The sequence below is a fragment of the Chiloscyllium plagiosum genome, unplaced genomic scaffold (genome assembly GCF_037043375.1).
Source record: "Chiloscyllium plagiosum isolate Xiang-an unplaced genomic scaffold, Cpla_swu_hap1 HiC_scaffold_6, whole genome shotgun sequence".
NCBI classification, from domain to species: domain Eukaryota; kingdom Metazoa; phylum Chordata; class Chondrichthyes; order Orectolobiformes; family Hemiscylliidae; genus Chiloscyllium; species Chiloscyllium plagiosum.
This window is the reverse complement of record NW_028270144.1, coordinates 107788950-107807300: the sequence shown is the minus strand read 5'-3', so window position 1 is coordinate 107807300 and position 18351 is coordinate 107788950. Positions and strand designations below refer to the sequence as shown.

Here is an 18351-nt window from a genome sequence, read left to right as displayed (position 1 = left end):
TTGAAGTTGTCCAACTGGAACAAGCAAGGAAATGTGTGCTCCACCTGGGGAAACAATTTCCCCTCTAAGTCAAGTCTCTCACATCTTGACATTGCTCCTGCTTCATGGCATCAAAGGAAATGAAGTCAATGACCTAAATTTGGTGAATACAGAACTGCAAAGTGATTGCAGATGTAATTTGCAAACACTGGAATGACCAAAGCACTAGAGCTTAAAGACAATAACGATGGTCAGCCGTATGCAAAGATACGCCTGACCTTATATGTTATAAGCTCAGTCTGCCTGGTAAAGCATATCTTCCTCACAAAAAAAGAACTGTTCCTTAGTGAACTGCAGTCGAGGCATTCCGGGTCTATGTATTTGCACGGTATAAAGACTCCTTCAAGCTGTGTTCTAAATTGGTTCTATAAGTTAGCATGTTCCTACTCCTTTTCTAGTGCAAGCATTAAACCCCAAGAAACTAATCAGAAATTTGTCAAAAGAACTAAAGTTTTTTTTAAATCACTATTTTAATTTCACAAATGACTTTTCAGCAACCAATACACTGAAAAGCAGCATACTAGTTATCTAGCTCAAAAATAACAGCTGATCCTTTAAATATCACTAGAAATTCACCTTTCATTATAACCATGTCCATGACTCCTGGGACTGATTTATGAAATGATAAATAGGATTCTAGGCCTGTGTAAAGGGGTGCTCAACTCTTAAAACAATTTAAATTTCTGAGGCAAATTGTGTCAGAACATGTGAGAAATCTGACTTTCTGCTTGAGTGTTCATTTGCAAAAGTGAAGTATTATTCCCACGGGATTCAACTCATTTTCTCTACATACTTACAAAAAAATACATTTTGTTTTGCGAAAATTTGACTCAAGCTGAACAAACTCTCTAAAGTATCCTACTCTCAACCAGAAATAGATGCTTACCAATGTTTGGATGAGGGAATGGCTAATTGTCACCTAAACCTCTAACTGGACTATGACATCATGACGCTTTGAACAATAAGACTGCAGATTTACTCTACTACAACTTCAGTTTCTTTTTGGGACATTATGAACTTCATGGTCCAGGTACATTGTCTCTTTGAATGGAGAGGTTTTTTTTGTATAGAACCTCTCATAGAAGGGACGAAGACATACTTGCATTCAGAAAGGTAAAGAAACTCACCTCCATTCTATGGCACTTTCAATAGAATTGAATACTTTAGGCCGACTCCGTAAAAATGTTTGCATGCTGTTTAAAGCATCCATTGCTGTGCCTAGAAATTATTTTTAACAAAAAAATTAAAGACATCTACGTGAAATTTAAACATACACTACTAACAGATATCGCAAAGTTATTATGTTGTACAGCTGGTTTCTAAGTGCTGTTATGCAGGGTCTCATTATATTTATTATTACTTGAAGTGAAACAAACTTTCAAAAAAGTTCAGTCAACTTAAATCACCCACCTTCGACTACATCAATCACACATAGACCCACAAGAGATGGCACCAGGTTCTTTGCTGCAATATGAACGGCTATCGCTCCACCCATACTATGGCCAATCAGAACAACAGGGGGAGAATTTTCACCATACAGCGTTTCCACTATAATGCCAATGTCTCTGTAAAAGAAAAAAATATATTTTGAAAACGAAAGCAGCATTATCAAAATCGACTCACAGACTGTTCTAAAAGGTGAAGTTATGTATTCAAGGTGGAATTCAGGGCGAGTAGAGAGATGGTTATTCAAATCAGGTGGTAAGACATAGGGTTACCAGACTTCTACCTTTCCAATCCTCAGTATTAAGCCATTACGTAGAGAAGGTGAATACTGACCTTTCCCTCCCAAGTTAATTCATGTGCTTATGAAGTCAATTATAGACCTCTCAGGAAGCTGCACCATGTGGACAGGCTGCAAGATGCAGCTTGAAGACTCAGGTTTATTTGAGCACCCTGTGGCAAGCATTCCCTCTAATTTTCTTACCAGCTGCGTGGGCCTCCAAGGCCCATGCATAGCAGCTACTTCTGGAAGTAGCAGTCAGTGCCACATGGTTCAGTGGTTAGCATTCTTGCCTCACAGTGCCAGGGATTCTGGTTCAATTTCAGTTTTGGATAATGGTGTGGAGTTTGCACATTTTCACTGCATCTTAGTAGTTTTCATCCAGATGCTCCAGTTTCCTTCCATAGTACAACGAAGTCAGGGGGGTAGGTGGATTGGCCACACTAAACTGTCCCTGTCCAGGTGGCATAGGCTAGGTGGGTTAGCTATGATAAATGCAGGTTACGATGGTAAGGTGGGATGCTTATCAGAGGGTCACTGCAGATTATGGGAAAATGGCCTCTATCCGCACTGTGGGAATTCTATCAATTGTGGTGTAAAGAAAACTGGAGTAGCTGCACACATGCACAGCTTAGAGGCAACTTTGTTTGATCCACAGAAGCCCCCACTGATGGCATAGGCCACCCTCACAGAAGACCACATCACCCAACACTAGCTAATCACAGCATACATGAGAGGCATCAGTGAGCTCACTCCCAATTTAAGCTTCAAGAGCTATTCCTGGTCCCCAGCATACAGCAGTCCTAAACGTGGGCCAATTTCTCAGTGGCATTTCTGGGACTGAAGAGCTGTTGACACCGGACTTCCTTCAACAAAGCTCAAAAAACCAAATAGCAGACAGTAGGCTGCCCAATTAAGATTTAAACCCATTGGGGTTCCTGGATGTGGCTGTGACGGGGTTATGAATAGTTTTTTTCAAAAAAAGATTCCCTGCAGTGTAGAAACAGGCCCTTTGGCCCAATGAGTCTACACTGACCCTCCAAAGAATAACCCACCCAGACCCATTTCCCTCTGACTAATGCATCCAAGACTATGAGCAATTTAGAATCGCCAATTCACCTAACCTGCACATCTTTAGACTGTGGAAGGAAACCGGGGCACCCAGAGCAAACCCACACAGACACAGGGAGAATGTACAAACTCCACATTGACAGTCGCCAGAGGGTGAAATCGAACCTGGGTCTCTGGCACGGTGAGGTAGCAGTGCTAATCACTGAGCCACTGTGCCACCCCTGCGGCAGTGTTTCAAGCCTGCCTTTGGAAGCACTGCATGGGCCACTAAATAAGCTCTTTGCTCCAAGCCAGATCGAGGAAGAAATTTGCAGGGGGTAACATTTGTGTGCATCTGCTGCCCTTGTTCTAATAAATTAGAAGGTTTGGAAGGTAACATTGAAGCATCCTTGCAAGTTGCTGTGGTAATTGTGGATTGCACAAACACTGCAACCACTATACTTCAGTAGTAGAAGGACTGAATGACTGAATGGGAGTGGGTTACTAATGAAGCAGCATGAATTGCCCTGGACAATGTTGTGCTCTTGTTACATAACTGTACTATCTCATAACGAAAGCTTGTAAGATTATTATTTGGGATCTTGGGTCCCAGAGGTAAATGGGTATTTAGTTTGCAATACTGTAACAATCTAACGTATTTCCTTTCTGAAAGATCAGAACAGCATATGGAACAGCCAGCTATAGACATTTCGAACAAATCATATGAATTAAGGTAAATGACTCAACAGATTACATGGTGCGATAATTGCAGATTATGCTTGATTTGAGCTTTTAATGACCCATAGAAATACAGATGGCTACGGACTCGGAGCAAGTGGAGTTCAGATGAAGAAGATTCATACAACAGAAGGGCAGTTTAATTTCTGGAAATCTTCAGGCCAGAGCTGGAAAGAAATCTTAAGCTGTAAGACTGGCAAGTTAGCATGGCTGTGTGTCTCAGTGAGAGATGGAAGGAATTGCATCTGGTGCATGTGCAAAAAAGTTGCTCAAAGGAAATGCTTGCAACCTCAATTAGTCGAGTAAGAAACCTTGAAGTGTAAATAAGAGTGATACTTCATTGGAATGGAGTGTGTAAAGGATATCACTGGGAGATAGGGTTGAGTCTTCCTTCTTGCCGTTTTTATACAAGATCTTTCAAAAGTTTTATTAAAAAAAAAAGCAGAACAGGAGTTGCATTCTTACATGAAAACACTGACAGACTTGTGCCAACATGTTCTGTGATTGACTACCATGGCAACCAACTTGCAAAAATGAAAAATAAGTAGTTAATCAAGCCAGGCTTAGTCCGGAGCCAGTGTTGAGAATGTCTTGCTGGAAAAGCACAGCAGGTCAGGCAGCATCGAAGGAACAGGAAGAATCAACATTTTGGGCTGGAGCCCTAGGCCCCAAACATCGATTTTCCTACTCCTCGGATGCCGCCTGACCTGCTGTGCTTTTCCAGCAACGCACTCTTGACTCTGATCCCCAGCATCTGTAGACCTCACTTTCTGCTAGTTGATTTTTACTCTAGAACCAGACTTGTCCAGAACTGGAATCAAAAATTTTCAGAAGAGTAATTCTGATGAGCTGAAAAAGGAACAACATTTATCACACAATCAGAGGCCAATCTTCAAGAAATTTCTCCCAGATCTTTGATCCCAGATTCCAGAATGAAATGCAGAACAAGGCAGGCTCAGGCAAAATAAAATTAGAATAACATGTTAAATACAAGGGCAAAAAAGGTGGAATGGACAATGGGAAAAGTGAGTCAAAGTCTTTAAAATTTTAGGTTAAAGTTTTATTTTAATCTTTCTCAGTTACTGAGAATTTTACTTCCTCATGGCACAACTGAGTTCCAGGGACTTGCAGTTTATTGTTAGTCCCCAGAGACAGTTACTTAGACATTGAAAGAAACTAATGTTTTAATGTGAGCATGTTCCATTCTGAGCTTCTGGACAGCTGAAATCAAATTGGCTCTTCATTTATTAAAAAGCTGCTCAACCTCCCACTTTCCAAAAATGTTTAGGAAAAAAAACTTTAATTTTCATTACCAGGTCAGAACTCTGGAGGAACTGTCAAAATAAATATAAGCTCCGATTGTGGATAAAATTAATAAGTCAACAAAATATTTAATTTAAAAACAATTAAAATATATTTAGTTTACAGTTAATAACAATAACATTTTAAAGCTACTGCAACGTTGGAGGATATTTAAATGCTATTACAGAACAAGTTTTCAATTTAGTAGCTGACGCTAATGGAAATTTCCTTAGATGTAATGACAGTCTACATTCAAAGAATTCTAATGAAACATTTATTCTCCAACCCTTGCTTTTTTTTTGCCATGTGATGTTAATACAGGAGCATTTAACACAAATGCTCAGAGAAGAAATTCCTTCTTATCTTCCCATCTTGATTGGGGCACCCCTTTATATCCGCTACTGGATTCTTCCCATTAAGGGAAATATCCTCTCAGCATTTACACTGTCAAGCCCCTTAAGAATTCTATATGTTTCAATGAAATCACCTCTTGCTCTTCTATAGTCTAGTGAGTAGAATCCCAACCTTTGCTCACAAGACCAGGGATTATCCTAATGGAATCTTCTCTGAGATGCCTCCAATGAAATTATATCTTTCCTTAAATAAGGAGGCAGTTGACAATCTTGACAGTTTACTGAGGGATATCAATAAGTGGACAAAAAGTTGACAAATGGAGTATAATGTGGAATAGGTGCAGTTGTTCATTTTGGAAGGGAGAACAGAATATTAAGTAGAGAAAAATTGCAGAAAGCTGAAACACAAAAGGACTTGTGCACAGAACACAAAAGGCTAGCACACAGGTGCAGCAGATAATCAAGAATGCTAACGGAATGTTGGCTCTAATTTCAAGGGGATTACAAAGTAACATTAGGGAAGCTTTACTGCAAATCTAAAACGGTGCTGATGAGACCACATCTGATGTACTGAGAGTAGTTGTAGTCCCTTATTTAAAAGGAAAGATATAATTTTCATGGAAGTACTTCAGATGAGGTACACTAGGATGATCCCTAGCATTGAGAGAGTTTCTTACGAGCAAAGGCTAAACAGGTTGGGACTCTACTCATTGGGGTTTAGAAGAATGAGTGGTGCAACATCTCAGATTCTTCAGGGCTTGACAGGATAAATGCTAAGAGTATGTTTCCCTTCCATGGAGAGTCTAGTTCCAGAGGGCATAGTCTCACACTATAGGGGTGCCAATTTAAGATTGAAAGGAGGAATCTGCTCTCAGTGGTTTGATTGTTTTTGAAACTTCTTGCCATGGAGAGCTGTGAGGGCAAAGTCCTTGTGTTTATGCAAGGCTGAGATAGATAGGGGAAAATCAAGGTTTACAGAAAAAAAGAGCAGGAAAACGGGCATGAGGAATGTCAGATGAGCCATGATCCTATGGAGTGGCGGAGTAGGCTTGAGGGGCTGAATGTCCTACTTCCTTCCTATTTCTCGTAGTCTAACTCAAGGAACAAAAGTTAGCAAGGTGGCACATTAAGTAATTTGGAAAACAAATGGCATGTTGGCCTTTGTTGGAAAAAGGGACTGGTGTACAGGAATAAGTAGTCTTTCCACAATTGCACAGAGGAGGTCTGTGGAGACCACATCTGGAAGATACTGTGCTTCATTTTGGGCTCCATATTTAAAAGGAGAACTTACCTGCATTGGAAGCAGCAAAGCCAAAATTCATTAGATTGGTCCCTAGGATGAGAGGGTTGTCCTTTGACAAGATGCTGAATTAACCAAGTCTATATTCTCTGAAGTTCTGATGAATGGGTGGTAGTCTAATGAAAGCATTCAAGAATATTTGGGGATTAACAAGGTAGATACAGAGGGAGTGCTTCCCTTATCTGAGATTCGAGAACGAGGTGGTAGAGTTTCAGGATCAATCATTTGGGACTGTGATGGGAAATTTCTTCATTTAAAAGGGTTCTAAAATTTTGGAATCCTCTATTCCAGAGGATTGTAGATGCTCCATCACTGAACATATCTAAGGTAAGGATAGGTAGATAGTTGATCCCTTCAAATTAGGGTAGTTAGAGTGCAGATTGAAAGTATGATTAAAAGTCCAAGATAAGCTATGATCAAATTAAACTGTACATCAGGCTTGGTGGGCCATATTGATTACTCTTATCTCTTGCATTTTGCATCAATTATCTATTAATATTTTAGACTGGCAATATGCCAGTCTCTCTCATAAAATTTAACTTTGAATATTGCAAATCTCCAAACCATATTGCATATTTCAAGATCACTTTATTTAAAAAAAACAAATCAAGTCTTACAAACTCAAAATGCAATAACATTTAAAATAGATGGATCTAACCTTTGCAATAGCTACCCAATCACAGTCAAATACAGTTGACACATCAGCTGCAACTGATATTTGATAGTTAAAACCTGCAAACCACTTTGGTAACTATGACACTTGTAATATCGTTGCAAATTTTCACAGATTGTGTTTCCGACCAAATTTCTCTAAATTAATACATCCTAAAAATTTATGCTTAAAGATCAAGATTGAATTTATATTTGGTGGAGGGAGGTGGAGGCAGCGTGGGGTCGAAGAAGAGAGAAAGAGTATCCAGATAAATAGTCATTAAACAGTAATACATTGCTGATTTAGAATTACAGAGCTCAAATTTCAACATTATTAATTCTCAACCAGAATCCATATATTAAACAAACAGGGGGACTTGGTTTGTATTCAGCACACACACACACAATAGGATCGGAATTCATCCAGCCCATAGTCCTGAGAACTATCCCTCCTTTTGTAACTGACATACAAGTATCCGACTGAAAGTATACTTGGGTACACAAGCTTTACCCTGAATTAGTACAGGTTCCACACTTAAGGTGTGTTTCGGTCAAGAGAATCTCCTAACTTAATATCTTACTCCAAATAGCAAATGATCATAATCTCAGTTTCACAGGTCATTTAGTTGTATATAAACAGATCTAAAATTCAAAATGCTAATTTTAGCTTAAAAAAAGTTAAGAAAATTTATGCTCTCATTATCAATACTTAAGCTGACAGAGATGAAAGTCCTCTCCCTTCCTAGCACTGTGCTCTTTCCTTATCTGAAAACATCTATTATATCGACATGCATGTAAACCAGACTCCAAATACAGAACTTTAACCAAGAAACAAAGATGATCAACTTAACTTGCATATAAACCATAAAACAATTTAAATTGGTTTTCCTTTAAATAAAAAAAACAAATTTTGAGTTAATATGGTGCTATATGTGATGTGTCAATTTGTAAGTAAATTTTAAACAGCAAAGTTTTCCACATATTTTCATCAGTATGCATAGCACAGATATGTAGCACTTAGTTAAACCATGGCTTTATTTGCATGCTCAATTATATGTTAAAAATGGCACATCAGTTTGTGAAGCAGCACAGAAACTTTGTCTTGATGGGCATTTATTTCATGGTTTTGCACAATGGTCTACCAAGTCTGCCAATGCCACAACAATTACATAAAAAAAGTCAGTCATGGTTAAAAGATGCATGTTCTCAGGGTGTCCAAAAGAAAGAAGAACCGCGATTTTTCTTTCTCAAAACATGAGTGACTTTGTTTCAATTGTGTTAAGCTTTTTCCTTAAAATGGCCTGCTATGCCTTCCTTAATAACTGGTCTGTAGTTTACCAATTTCTGCCTCCCCTCCTTCCTAAAAGAGGAATCACATCAGCAGTTTGCCAATCTGCTGTAACCCTGTCAATATCCAGTGAGTTCTGGAATGTTTTGACCAATGTCTCCACCATCTGTGCAGCCACTTCCTTTATTCAAGGTAAACGTAAAACCACCATAGTCCTACCAGACCATATGATACTTTCCCATTAGAGACAGACAACAAAGGGTCACAACACCTCAGGCAAGGGGAGAGGTTAAGAAGATGATCCTCCATGGAAACCTCAACTGGTGCAAGAATTGAAACTGCACTGACAGCGCCACTCTGCTTTGAAAGCAAGCCATCCAGCCCACTGAGCTAACTTATCCTGCTTCCTTTAATAAACCTGTTTGGAGACTGCCTATTCCACACTGTAGGGAATCTCATCCAATCAGGTCTTGGTGACTTGGTTGCATCCAGGACCATTGAATTGTCTTTTCTCCCATTAGTATCTGGCTTATTTGTTATTAGATTAGATTAGATTCCCTACAGTGTGGGAACAGGCCCTTCGGCCCAACCAGTCCACACCGACCCTCCGAAGAGTAACCCACCTAGACCCATTTCCCTCTGACTAATGCACCTAACACATGGGCAATTTAGCACGGCCAATTCATCTGACTTTCACATCTTTTGTGATTGTGGAAGGAAACCCACGCAGACACAGGGAGAAAGTGCAAACTCCACACAGACAGTCACCAGAGGCTCGGATTGAACCTAGATCCTTGGCGCTGTGAGGCAACAGTGTTAACCACTGAGTCACCGTGCTGCCCCTTGGAACATTGAGATATCTTAGGGATGCTTCTATTGTCTTTCACTGTGAAGACAGACTCAAAATATTGGTTTATATTAGCTACCATGTCCTTGTTACTAATTTCCAGTTGCATTCTCCAGGGCCCACCCTCTTAATTTAGCTACTCTTCTCATGTATATATATCCTTTAAAATCTTTTGCTGTATTTTTTCCTCACCAATTCACTGTCATAAGCAATTTTCTTCACCTTCTTTAGCTTTCTCTAAAAAAATTCATCTGCTGCTGGTTCCAAAAAAAATTTCCAAAGCCTCTCAGCTACCACTAGTTTTCACTGCACCGCATGCTTTAGTTTCTGTTAGGATACTCTCCTTGATTGCCTTCGTTAACCACAACTGGTTCTTACTTCTCAGTCGTCTTTGAGAAGTTCAATTTTTTGCAATGCATAATGACATCTCTGTTGAAATATCCGGCACTGTTCATCTACTGACCTTAGTAGATTTTGCCAGTCAACTTTAAACAACTTTCTTCACAACTCTGTAACTGCCCTTATTTAGGTTGAGGACACTGGTTCGAGTCAGGTTGCTCTTCCTTAAATGAAGTTTAAATTCTACCATGTTGTGGTTACTAACCCCAAAGGATGCTTAACCAGGAGATCTCTCATTATTAAATCTAAAATAACTGGTTCCTGGATAAGTTCTGCAAACTACTGCTCTAAGAAACAATTCTAATGCACTTCACAAATGTTTTCCATATTATCCTTGCCTGCCTGATTTGTCCAGTCAAGGAAGGATGGTGCGAAACTTGAAAGGGTTCAGAAAAGATATACAAGGATGTGGCCAGTGTTGGAGGATTTGATCTATAGAGAGAGCTTGTATAGGCTGGGGCTGTTTTCCCTGTGGTGTCAGAGACTGAGGGGTGACCTTTTAGAGGCTTATAAAATTGTGAGGGGCGTGGATAGGGTAAACAGACAAAGTCTTTTCCCTGGGGTGCTGGAATCCAGAACTCGAGGGCATAGGTTTAGCGTGAGAGGGGAAAGATAATAAAGTTGACCTTTTGATCCCTTTTGTCATGCTGAGGGTGGTGAGTGTACAAAATGAGCTGCCTGAGGAAGTGGTGGAGGCTGGTATAATCTATTTGCATTGTCAACTTGCCTATCTTGTGACAAATGCTCTGTGCATTTCGATAAAGAGTTTTAAAGCTTTGACTTTTTATCATTATTATGCTGGTTCTAATTTTTGCTGCACTCTTCTGTTTGGACTGTCTACTCCTTTCTGTCATACAGTGATTATCATTTGCCTTTTCAGTGCCCTGCAGCTATGCTCTCTCATTTTTAAAAAAATGTATTTTAAATTTTCTTCAATTGATCCTCTTCCCCAACAAGGAAGATAAAACAAATAATTTATTGGCAGAGAATTTCAGTATTTCCGTAAAAGGGAAAAAAAAAGACATTTTTATTAAAGCTTTTCATCTTGCATTCATCAGGACAATTTGTAAGAATGGAATTGGAGGGAAAACTGTTATAATGCATGTGAAGACATGCTGATAGGTTGGCAAGTAGACTCTGATTGGTAATAGCATTGACATGGAGAATACACCCATTACTCCTGGTTTACAGTTAACGCCAGGCTTTGTTAAAAAGTTTAAAACAGACTAGGCAACAGATTGCAAACAATGCAAAAGAGATGTTCTGTCCTTCGTACAAAATGAACAATGTGGTATGTGAATTTTTGCACCAGTGATGCCAGCTACTTAGGATGTATATTTCAAAGACTGGCAGATGGTATCAAACAACATACCCTTTCAGCTGACTGCAACAAGCAACAACCAGTCTATATTTCAAAATTTGAGATACAATATCAAACATAACATGTGAACAACATTTGCTGGACAATCATGAATGTGCAAGGAATTATGCTGACATCCAATTTGAGACAGACAGTCAAGTTCACAATATGGCTCACCTGCATGCTTTGGAAGTTATGTATATTAATATACCTTTTTTTGCAAATAGGAAGATTATGGACATGCACTGAGACTACTTAAACCCAACAAAATAGGAGACAACCATTTGCTGGTTCACTTGGGCCAGGGCAATGCCAGTTTAAAATGTAAACAAAGATGGCTGTTGTTAACGGTCAATCATAATTAATGCATGTATTATCCACTACAGAACTTTTACTAGAGTCCATTTGCCAACCAATCAGTGCACTTTTCTCATCCGGTGCGAACATTATGCTTTCCCCCCAATTGATATTTTTGCAAATTTTAGGGCAGCACGGTGACTCAGTGGTTAGCAGGTCCCAGGTTTGATTCCAGCCTCGGGCAACTGTCTGCATGGAGTTTGCACATTCTCCCAGTGACTTCGTGGGTTTCCTCAGGGTGCTCCAGTTTCCTCCCACAGTCCAAAGATGTGCAGGTCAGGTGAACTGGCCATGCTAAATTGCCCATAGCGCTAGGTGCATTAGTCAGAGGGAAATGGGACTGGGTGTATTACTCTCGGAAGGGTGGTGTGGACTTGGGCCAAAGGGCCTGTTTCCACACTGTGGGGGAATCTAATCTATTTTAATTGTCCTGGTGAATGCAAGATGAAACGCTTTGACAGGTATGTATTTTTCTTGTTTTTTTTCAAAACTCAGGATTTAGATATTTCTAAATCAACCTATTCAGGGATGTTATTACACACCTCTGGAGCAGGTAGGACTTGAACTCAAGCCTGGTTCAGAGGTAAGGACACACCACATAAACAGTCTGCTTTTTTTGACCTCTTTTCTTTTATTCCAAAAAGTGCTAATAACACACAACTGAGAGACTTTCGCACCACCAAATCACAACGAATGTATTCTTTTTAAACTACTAATCACTACCAGTAAAAACAAGAAATTTATACTCTAGGAGTTGAATGATCTAAACTTGCTCCTAATTCATACCAGACATAACCTTATAATCATAACTAGGTTACTTTTGGAGTAAAACCAGGAAGTACTTTTTCCACACAAGCGTATATAAAATTTGGAGCTTTCTCTTGAAAACATGCGAATACTAAATCAATGAAAATCTTTTAACAATTTAATAATTTTGTGCTTCATAAAGTTATCAAGGGGTAAGAGTCACATGGCAAAGAGAGAGTGTGGAGGTAGAGATTAAATGTGATTTAGAATCATGTCCTATACCTGTACCTCTGCTCATACCAATGATCAGATCAAAAATGGCAGCAGAGTCAGCCTCCTCAGCCAGAGCTCATCTGCTCCATCTATTTATTTTCTTTTTCACATTTCTGCCCCCCTGCCTTTCTTCTTGGCTATGTTCTGAACTCCTTGCCTCAGTGTGAGCTCAGCCTGGCCATCCCCTTGTGGCCTGGGGTGGCCTACAGACAATTTCAGAGCGATCTCACGGCCTCGAGATGAAGCCCGACATGGACTAGAGGCTGGGTGCCAGCGTGGACTGGGTTGTTATTCTGAACTTTTCATTTTTCTGATTTATTCTTAAGAACATGTAAGATGGCACTGTAAGTGGAGATTTGTAAACTTTTCACAGTATAGGTAGACAATCCTAATCAGAAAGCCTCAGGACCAGCTGTCCTTCAGATTTTGGAATTTTTCGGATAAAGGATTAAATTTACATTTTCATAGCAAAAATAAAAAAGTTACCAAACAGCAGATGCACCTATGATTACTACAAGTACTGAGACAGAATTGACACCTGCCAGTGCTGGGCCACGACACTATGTGGGTGTGGAGTGGAGTTAACTGCTTGCACACCTAACAACATGGTTATTGAGAAAAAAATTCATGAAAAAAATTCGGACTTCAGAGTTTTTCGGATTTCAAAATTTCGGATAAAGGATAGTCAACCTGTACTAAATTGAATACATGTGACAATAAAGCTAATTCTATTCTACACCAACACTCATAACTGTATGTAGTTTTCTTAAAAGATTCTGGCTGCTTTACTGAAAGAATATTTAATTGCAATGAAAACAGCCCTCAGCTATATTTTCCTCCATCTTAGATTTTCATCCATTATCATCGTGAATAAACAAGTAAAGAAACAAAATAAACCAAACCAAATAATTCAAGAAATAAACATTATTAACTCTTTCAGCATAATGATTCTAATGTCATTCAGTTGATGAAAGTAAGCAAGCAGCTGTAGCAGATGGTAATGCTGGCCTCCATTGGGACAGAAGACTCAAATACAACAGCAGGCATGTCTTGCTGCAGCTGTTTGGCAAGACTACACCTGGGCAATTGTGCACAGTTTTGATCTCCTTACCGGAGGAAGGCTGTTTTGGCTATGGAGGGAGTGCAACAAAGTTTACCAGATTGATTCCTGGGATGGCTGGACTGACATGAAGAGAGACTGGATTAGTTAGAACTATATTGACCTGGAGTTTAGAAGAATGAGGGGCATTTGTCATATAAATCTAAATTTCTGACAGGATTAAACAAGGCAAATGCAGGAAGGAAATGTCCTCATGATCGTGAAATCCAGAATGTCAGGTCACAGTTTAGGGATACAGGGTAGGCCATTTCTCTGTGACAGAAAATGGCTGAGGCTAAAACATTGAATGCTTTCAAGGAGGAGGTGTTAAATATTGCTTTTGGGACTAATCGGATCAAGAGGGACAAAATACCAAGTTGGATGATCAGCTATGATCATATTGAATGGCTGAGCAGGCTAGAAGGACTGAGTGGCCAGCTTTTCTTTTGTTATTTTTTATGCTTCCAAGTAGGAGACAGATAAGTAAGTAGAAACCACATGCTGAGGGTGTACATGGTATTTATTAATAATGCTAGAATTTTGACTCATCGTTTTGAGTGCTGGATGTTATGTTAAAAAAAAAGTCAGGACAGACCTCATACTGGGAAATCTTACAAACAGATGGAACAACCCACATCACAAGAGATTTTCACAAGTTCTTGAGAAATTATGAAAGCTCTTAAATGACTTTACAGTAATGCAGAGGGAAACATCAAGCGGCAGGAAAGAAAATTGACTCCTAAAACACTAGGCTGGTGAATATTTACAATGTTTGGAAATAATTATTTTATTGCCAGAATACCTTGACATGGTTTCTGCTGAAAGATCATCAGCGTTTCTGACTTTTGTATCACCTGCAATGTAAATAGGACCAGAAGTTAGATATTTTTGCGAGGTTGTTTCCTGTCTTCATATTGCATATCTTATAACACATGATTTAATCCAACATATTCCAGCTACATCTTCATGAACAGGAAGTATACGTATTTTAGTACAAAACCTGGGCAAATGCAAAAACTATACCCTTACCATGCAGCAGAAATGTAAATCTATTTTTGAAAATCCAAGGTCAGTGTCAATGTTGTAAACAGCAATCAAATCATTCTTGATATAAATAACTTCAACATTGCTTCCAAATAGTAGAGGGTTTCCATTACTAGGATGCAACAGAATTTATTGGAGTCAAGCAACTCCAGAGCAATTATTTGGACAATTTGAATACAGGTCAGATTTTGAATAAAATTCCTTTAGATTAGATACTTTTCCCCCCTATTACTGACATCACTAGTAGCCAGAGACAGGTTACTTATGAGGCATATGTAAAACAATTATTTTGCAATGATAGAGGCAATGTACAGTCTCATTGGTAGCCTGAGTTAAATTTAACAGATGCTGCATAAGTTTCCAACAGTTCTGAAAACCTGACAGTGAAAGGAAGGCAGAAATGGTCAGCAAAAGGAAATGCATTAAAAGGCAATTGACTCACTGCCAGGATTGGAAGTATATTTTCATGCCTCGAAAAGAAAGAACAACATTTGGCCTCCCCACTGCTGATCACCAACCACCCCCCTCCCCCCACCCTACCCGCTCTATCCCCACATCCCCACTGTGGTCGTAGCAGACATGCTGCATCAACCCCAAGGTCCCATCTTCTCCCTTCCTGCACTGGCCCTCTCCCCTTCTTTTCAACCTCCTCTCTCTTTCCCTCCTTCAAACTGCTATGGCTTTCTCTAAAAAAAAACCCACTCATTACAGCTTTTTCTACCCCCTGTTCTCCCCACAACCCAAAGGGTGATCAAAGCATCAAGTTGTCTAACTGCTGGGTACAAAACGCAAGGAAAAAATTACATAGAAATGAGATCCCTAACTTTGTTTTCTCTGGGCTACACCTCTCCCATCTTTATTAATATTTAGTTTACTACGTTGATGACACTTTATGTTGAGCAGATTAGCTGGCATTTAAACAAGCACCTTAAAAGATGTCAATAACATGAATAAAACTGAAAGTTAAACAAAGTTTTTTTCAAAAACTGAATTACTTTCTTGTTCAAACTGTAGGTCCCCCTTGGGTTTACTTTCCTGTTTAAAAAAAGCATCTTGCATTACTATAGATGCGCGAGATCATACAAAAAATTAAATTCTTCTTCCCAATTCAGTTGAGCAGAAAAACCATGGTTGTTGTTGTTTTGCAATATTCAGCAGGTTTGTCTTCACAATAATGGGCGGCACGGTGGCACAGTGGTTAGCACAGCACCAGAGACCCGGGTTCAATTCCCGCCTCAGGCGACTGACTGTGTGGAGTTTGCACGTTCTCCCCGTGTCTGCGTGGGTTTCCTCCGGGTGCTCCGGTTTCCTCCCACAGTCCAAAGATGTGCAGGTCAGGTGAATTGGCCATGCTAAATTGCCCGTAGTGTTAGGTAAGGGGTAAATGTAGGGGTAAGAGTGGGTTGCGCTTCAGCGGGGCGTTGTGGACTTGTTGGGCCGAAGGGCCTGTTTCCACACTGTAAGTAATCTAATCTAATCATAACCTACACTATACAGATACCAGTTTACAAGTAAGGCAGGAGGAAAAAGTTCAGTGTGAGTCCAATGTTATCAGTTCAAAGCCATGCAATGGCTGGAAAATATTTGCCACCTTACATTCTGATTCCATATTACATATGACCTTGAAGGCCACAATAGTAAAAGCAACTGCAGGATTTGGACAGAGATATCAGAATCAGCATAAACATTGTGTGTATTTTGGTCAGGGTGACATAGACACTCTCATAAAACATGGGTCACATTTGCAGCAAACTCAGGCAGATGAATTTCCAACACTGCATGTAGTCAAGAGGATGAAGGAGTTCAGGTAGTGGGAGAAGCATCCAATCTTTTATTACGACAGGCATTAATTGCAGAAGTTTTCATATATCATTTCAATTTAAGTTACTCCAAATATTTAAAGTACTCAGACAGCTCACACTTGGTACATGGTGAAAATGTTTTTTCAAAATCTAGACAAAATCTAGACCCATGAGTATTCAAAATCAAAACTCACAAGTTTTTTTTGGTGGGGGGGTGATGAAAGCAGAAAAAAAAGAGAAGAATATTAATTGAAAAATAAAAGGTCAAATACTTAGAATTCCAAGTAGAGGGTTTTGGAGTCCAATTGTGTTTTAATGCAGAGCACAGGATTTAGAAAATAGAGAAGGTTTTAGAGGAGCTTCTACAGGGGTGCCCAAATGCATGGGCATTCTAGAACTTGCAGTGTACTGGAAAGAAAACACTCCGAGATTGGGAGAAGAGATGAGCTGATCACAAAAAACTGATGAACTATGACTTGTGGCGACAAGTCAAAAGAAATAACTGGTACAATACAAACCAGTATATACCCCTAAAACACAATGGCTCTACTTGTGTCATTAAGCAAAAACTGATACATTAATAAACTTATACACCTTTACTGGTGCTTGTTTATTAAATTTAATGGTAATCACTTAACAATTAGAATAAATAACAAAAAGCTTACCATGGCTTCGTAGATCTACCGCCACAACCCTACAGTGAACTCGACTGATAATCATGGACTGTAGTCAACAAGAACAGGTTATCTTAAGTCATATATACCAATCTCACATCATAACTTGCAAGCATATATTTTACAAAAAAAATGTAAGCCTTTATGATCAAATTTTAAAACTTGAAAAAAAAACTAACTTCATTCCTTGAACCATAAATATTGTTATGCAAGTATTGGCCATGATACAGGTCAAAAACAAAAATCACAATCTTGGTGGTTAATGTGCCATTACGTTTGATGTTTAATGCTATAGAATTCTAATGGCAAATTGATGACCAAACATTAAAGTTTATTTCTGTCTAGAGAGATAGTGAGGGGGTCATACAATTTAATGTCTTTCCCCTTTATGAATACATAAATATGCAGCTCATTGCAAAATATCTCCAAGTCTGACCATTCTTCACATGCAAAATGAAATAGAAAATATTAAATAGCTGACCGATAGAGGGGTTTCACAACAAAACAGAATATTGACTGCACCAAAAAAAAATTTGTCTTTAATATTTTTTAATTATGAGTCATTGTCAAGAGGAGAATGCGTGGCCACTCAGGTGTTCTGTCAAATTAGAATATTGCAATAATTTAGCTTGGGACTTCCTACTCTGTCAATAGGATAATATTTTTAAAAATAAATTGTATTCTCCCCCGAAAAGATGCTGTTACTTTAACAGTTCCAGCTGTCCTGGGTCATTTTGAGCAAGTTGAATGAACATCTACATGGAGTACTGACAAGTTAACTAATTTAGGGAAGAGGTAAAAGAGAACGTTACATAAACCCAGTTCTTTAACCAATGTCCACTCATATTCATTTCCTTCTGTGATCAGAGGTGAACTCTGGATGATTTCTCCTTCCTTGAATCTACAAAGGTCACCTAACTCTGCACAAAGGAGGATTCACATCACATCCATATTATTCCTATAACATCTTCAAATAAACTATTCAGCACAATACTTTATAGAGTTAGAAGAGATTAGGTTAACCTGAGGTGATGGCTGCACAATACTGTATTTTTGATGGAATCTGTGTTTTCAAAGCTTGTATTTTTGAGGTAGCCACCAACTTAAAAAAGGAAATCAAGCCTTAGTTTCAAAGGAAAATGAGATTGAAATTGTGATTGAAAAAAATCAAAACTTCCAAGGATACTGTAACTGATTAAAATATACAACAGAACACTGCTCAGGAGAAGTTGACAGTCCACTTGTGTAGGACAAGCAGGCTGAAAAGACAAAGGCTAGATTCTGAAGTTGAAAATTTAGCAAATA

At 39.0% G+C, this 18351-nt stretch overlaps 1 protein-coding gene across 1 annotated transcript in view; it reads right to left on the bottom strand.

The window, feature by feature from the left end:
- Window positions 1-18351, bottom strand: part of ppme1 (protein phosphatase methylesterase 1) — a 57630-nt gene that overhangs the window by 24216 nt on the left and 15063 nt on the right. Inside the window, exons 4-7 of the mRNA XM_043692208.2 lie at window positions 17038-17095; window positions 14329-14380; window positions 1450-1604; window positions 1167-1257 (exon numbers count right to left, since the gene is read on the bottom strand). Coding sequence (XP_043548143.1) covers window positions 1167-1257; window positions 1450-1604; window positions 14329-14380; window positions 17038-17095 — 356 coding nt within the window. The remainder of the gene's footprint in view (window positions 1-1166; window positions 1258-1449; window positions 1605-14328; window positions 14381-17037; window positions 17096-18351) is intronic.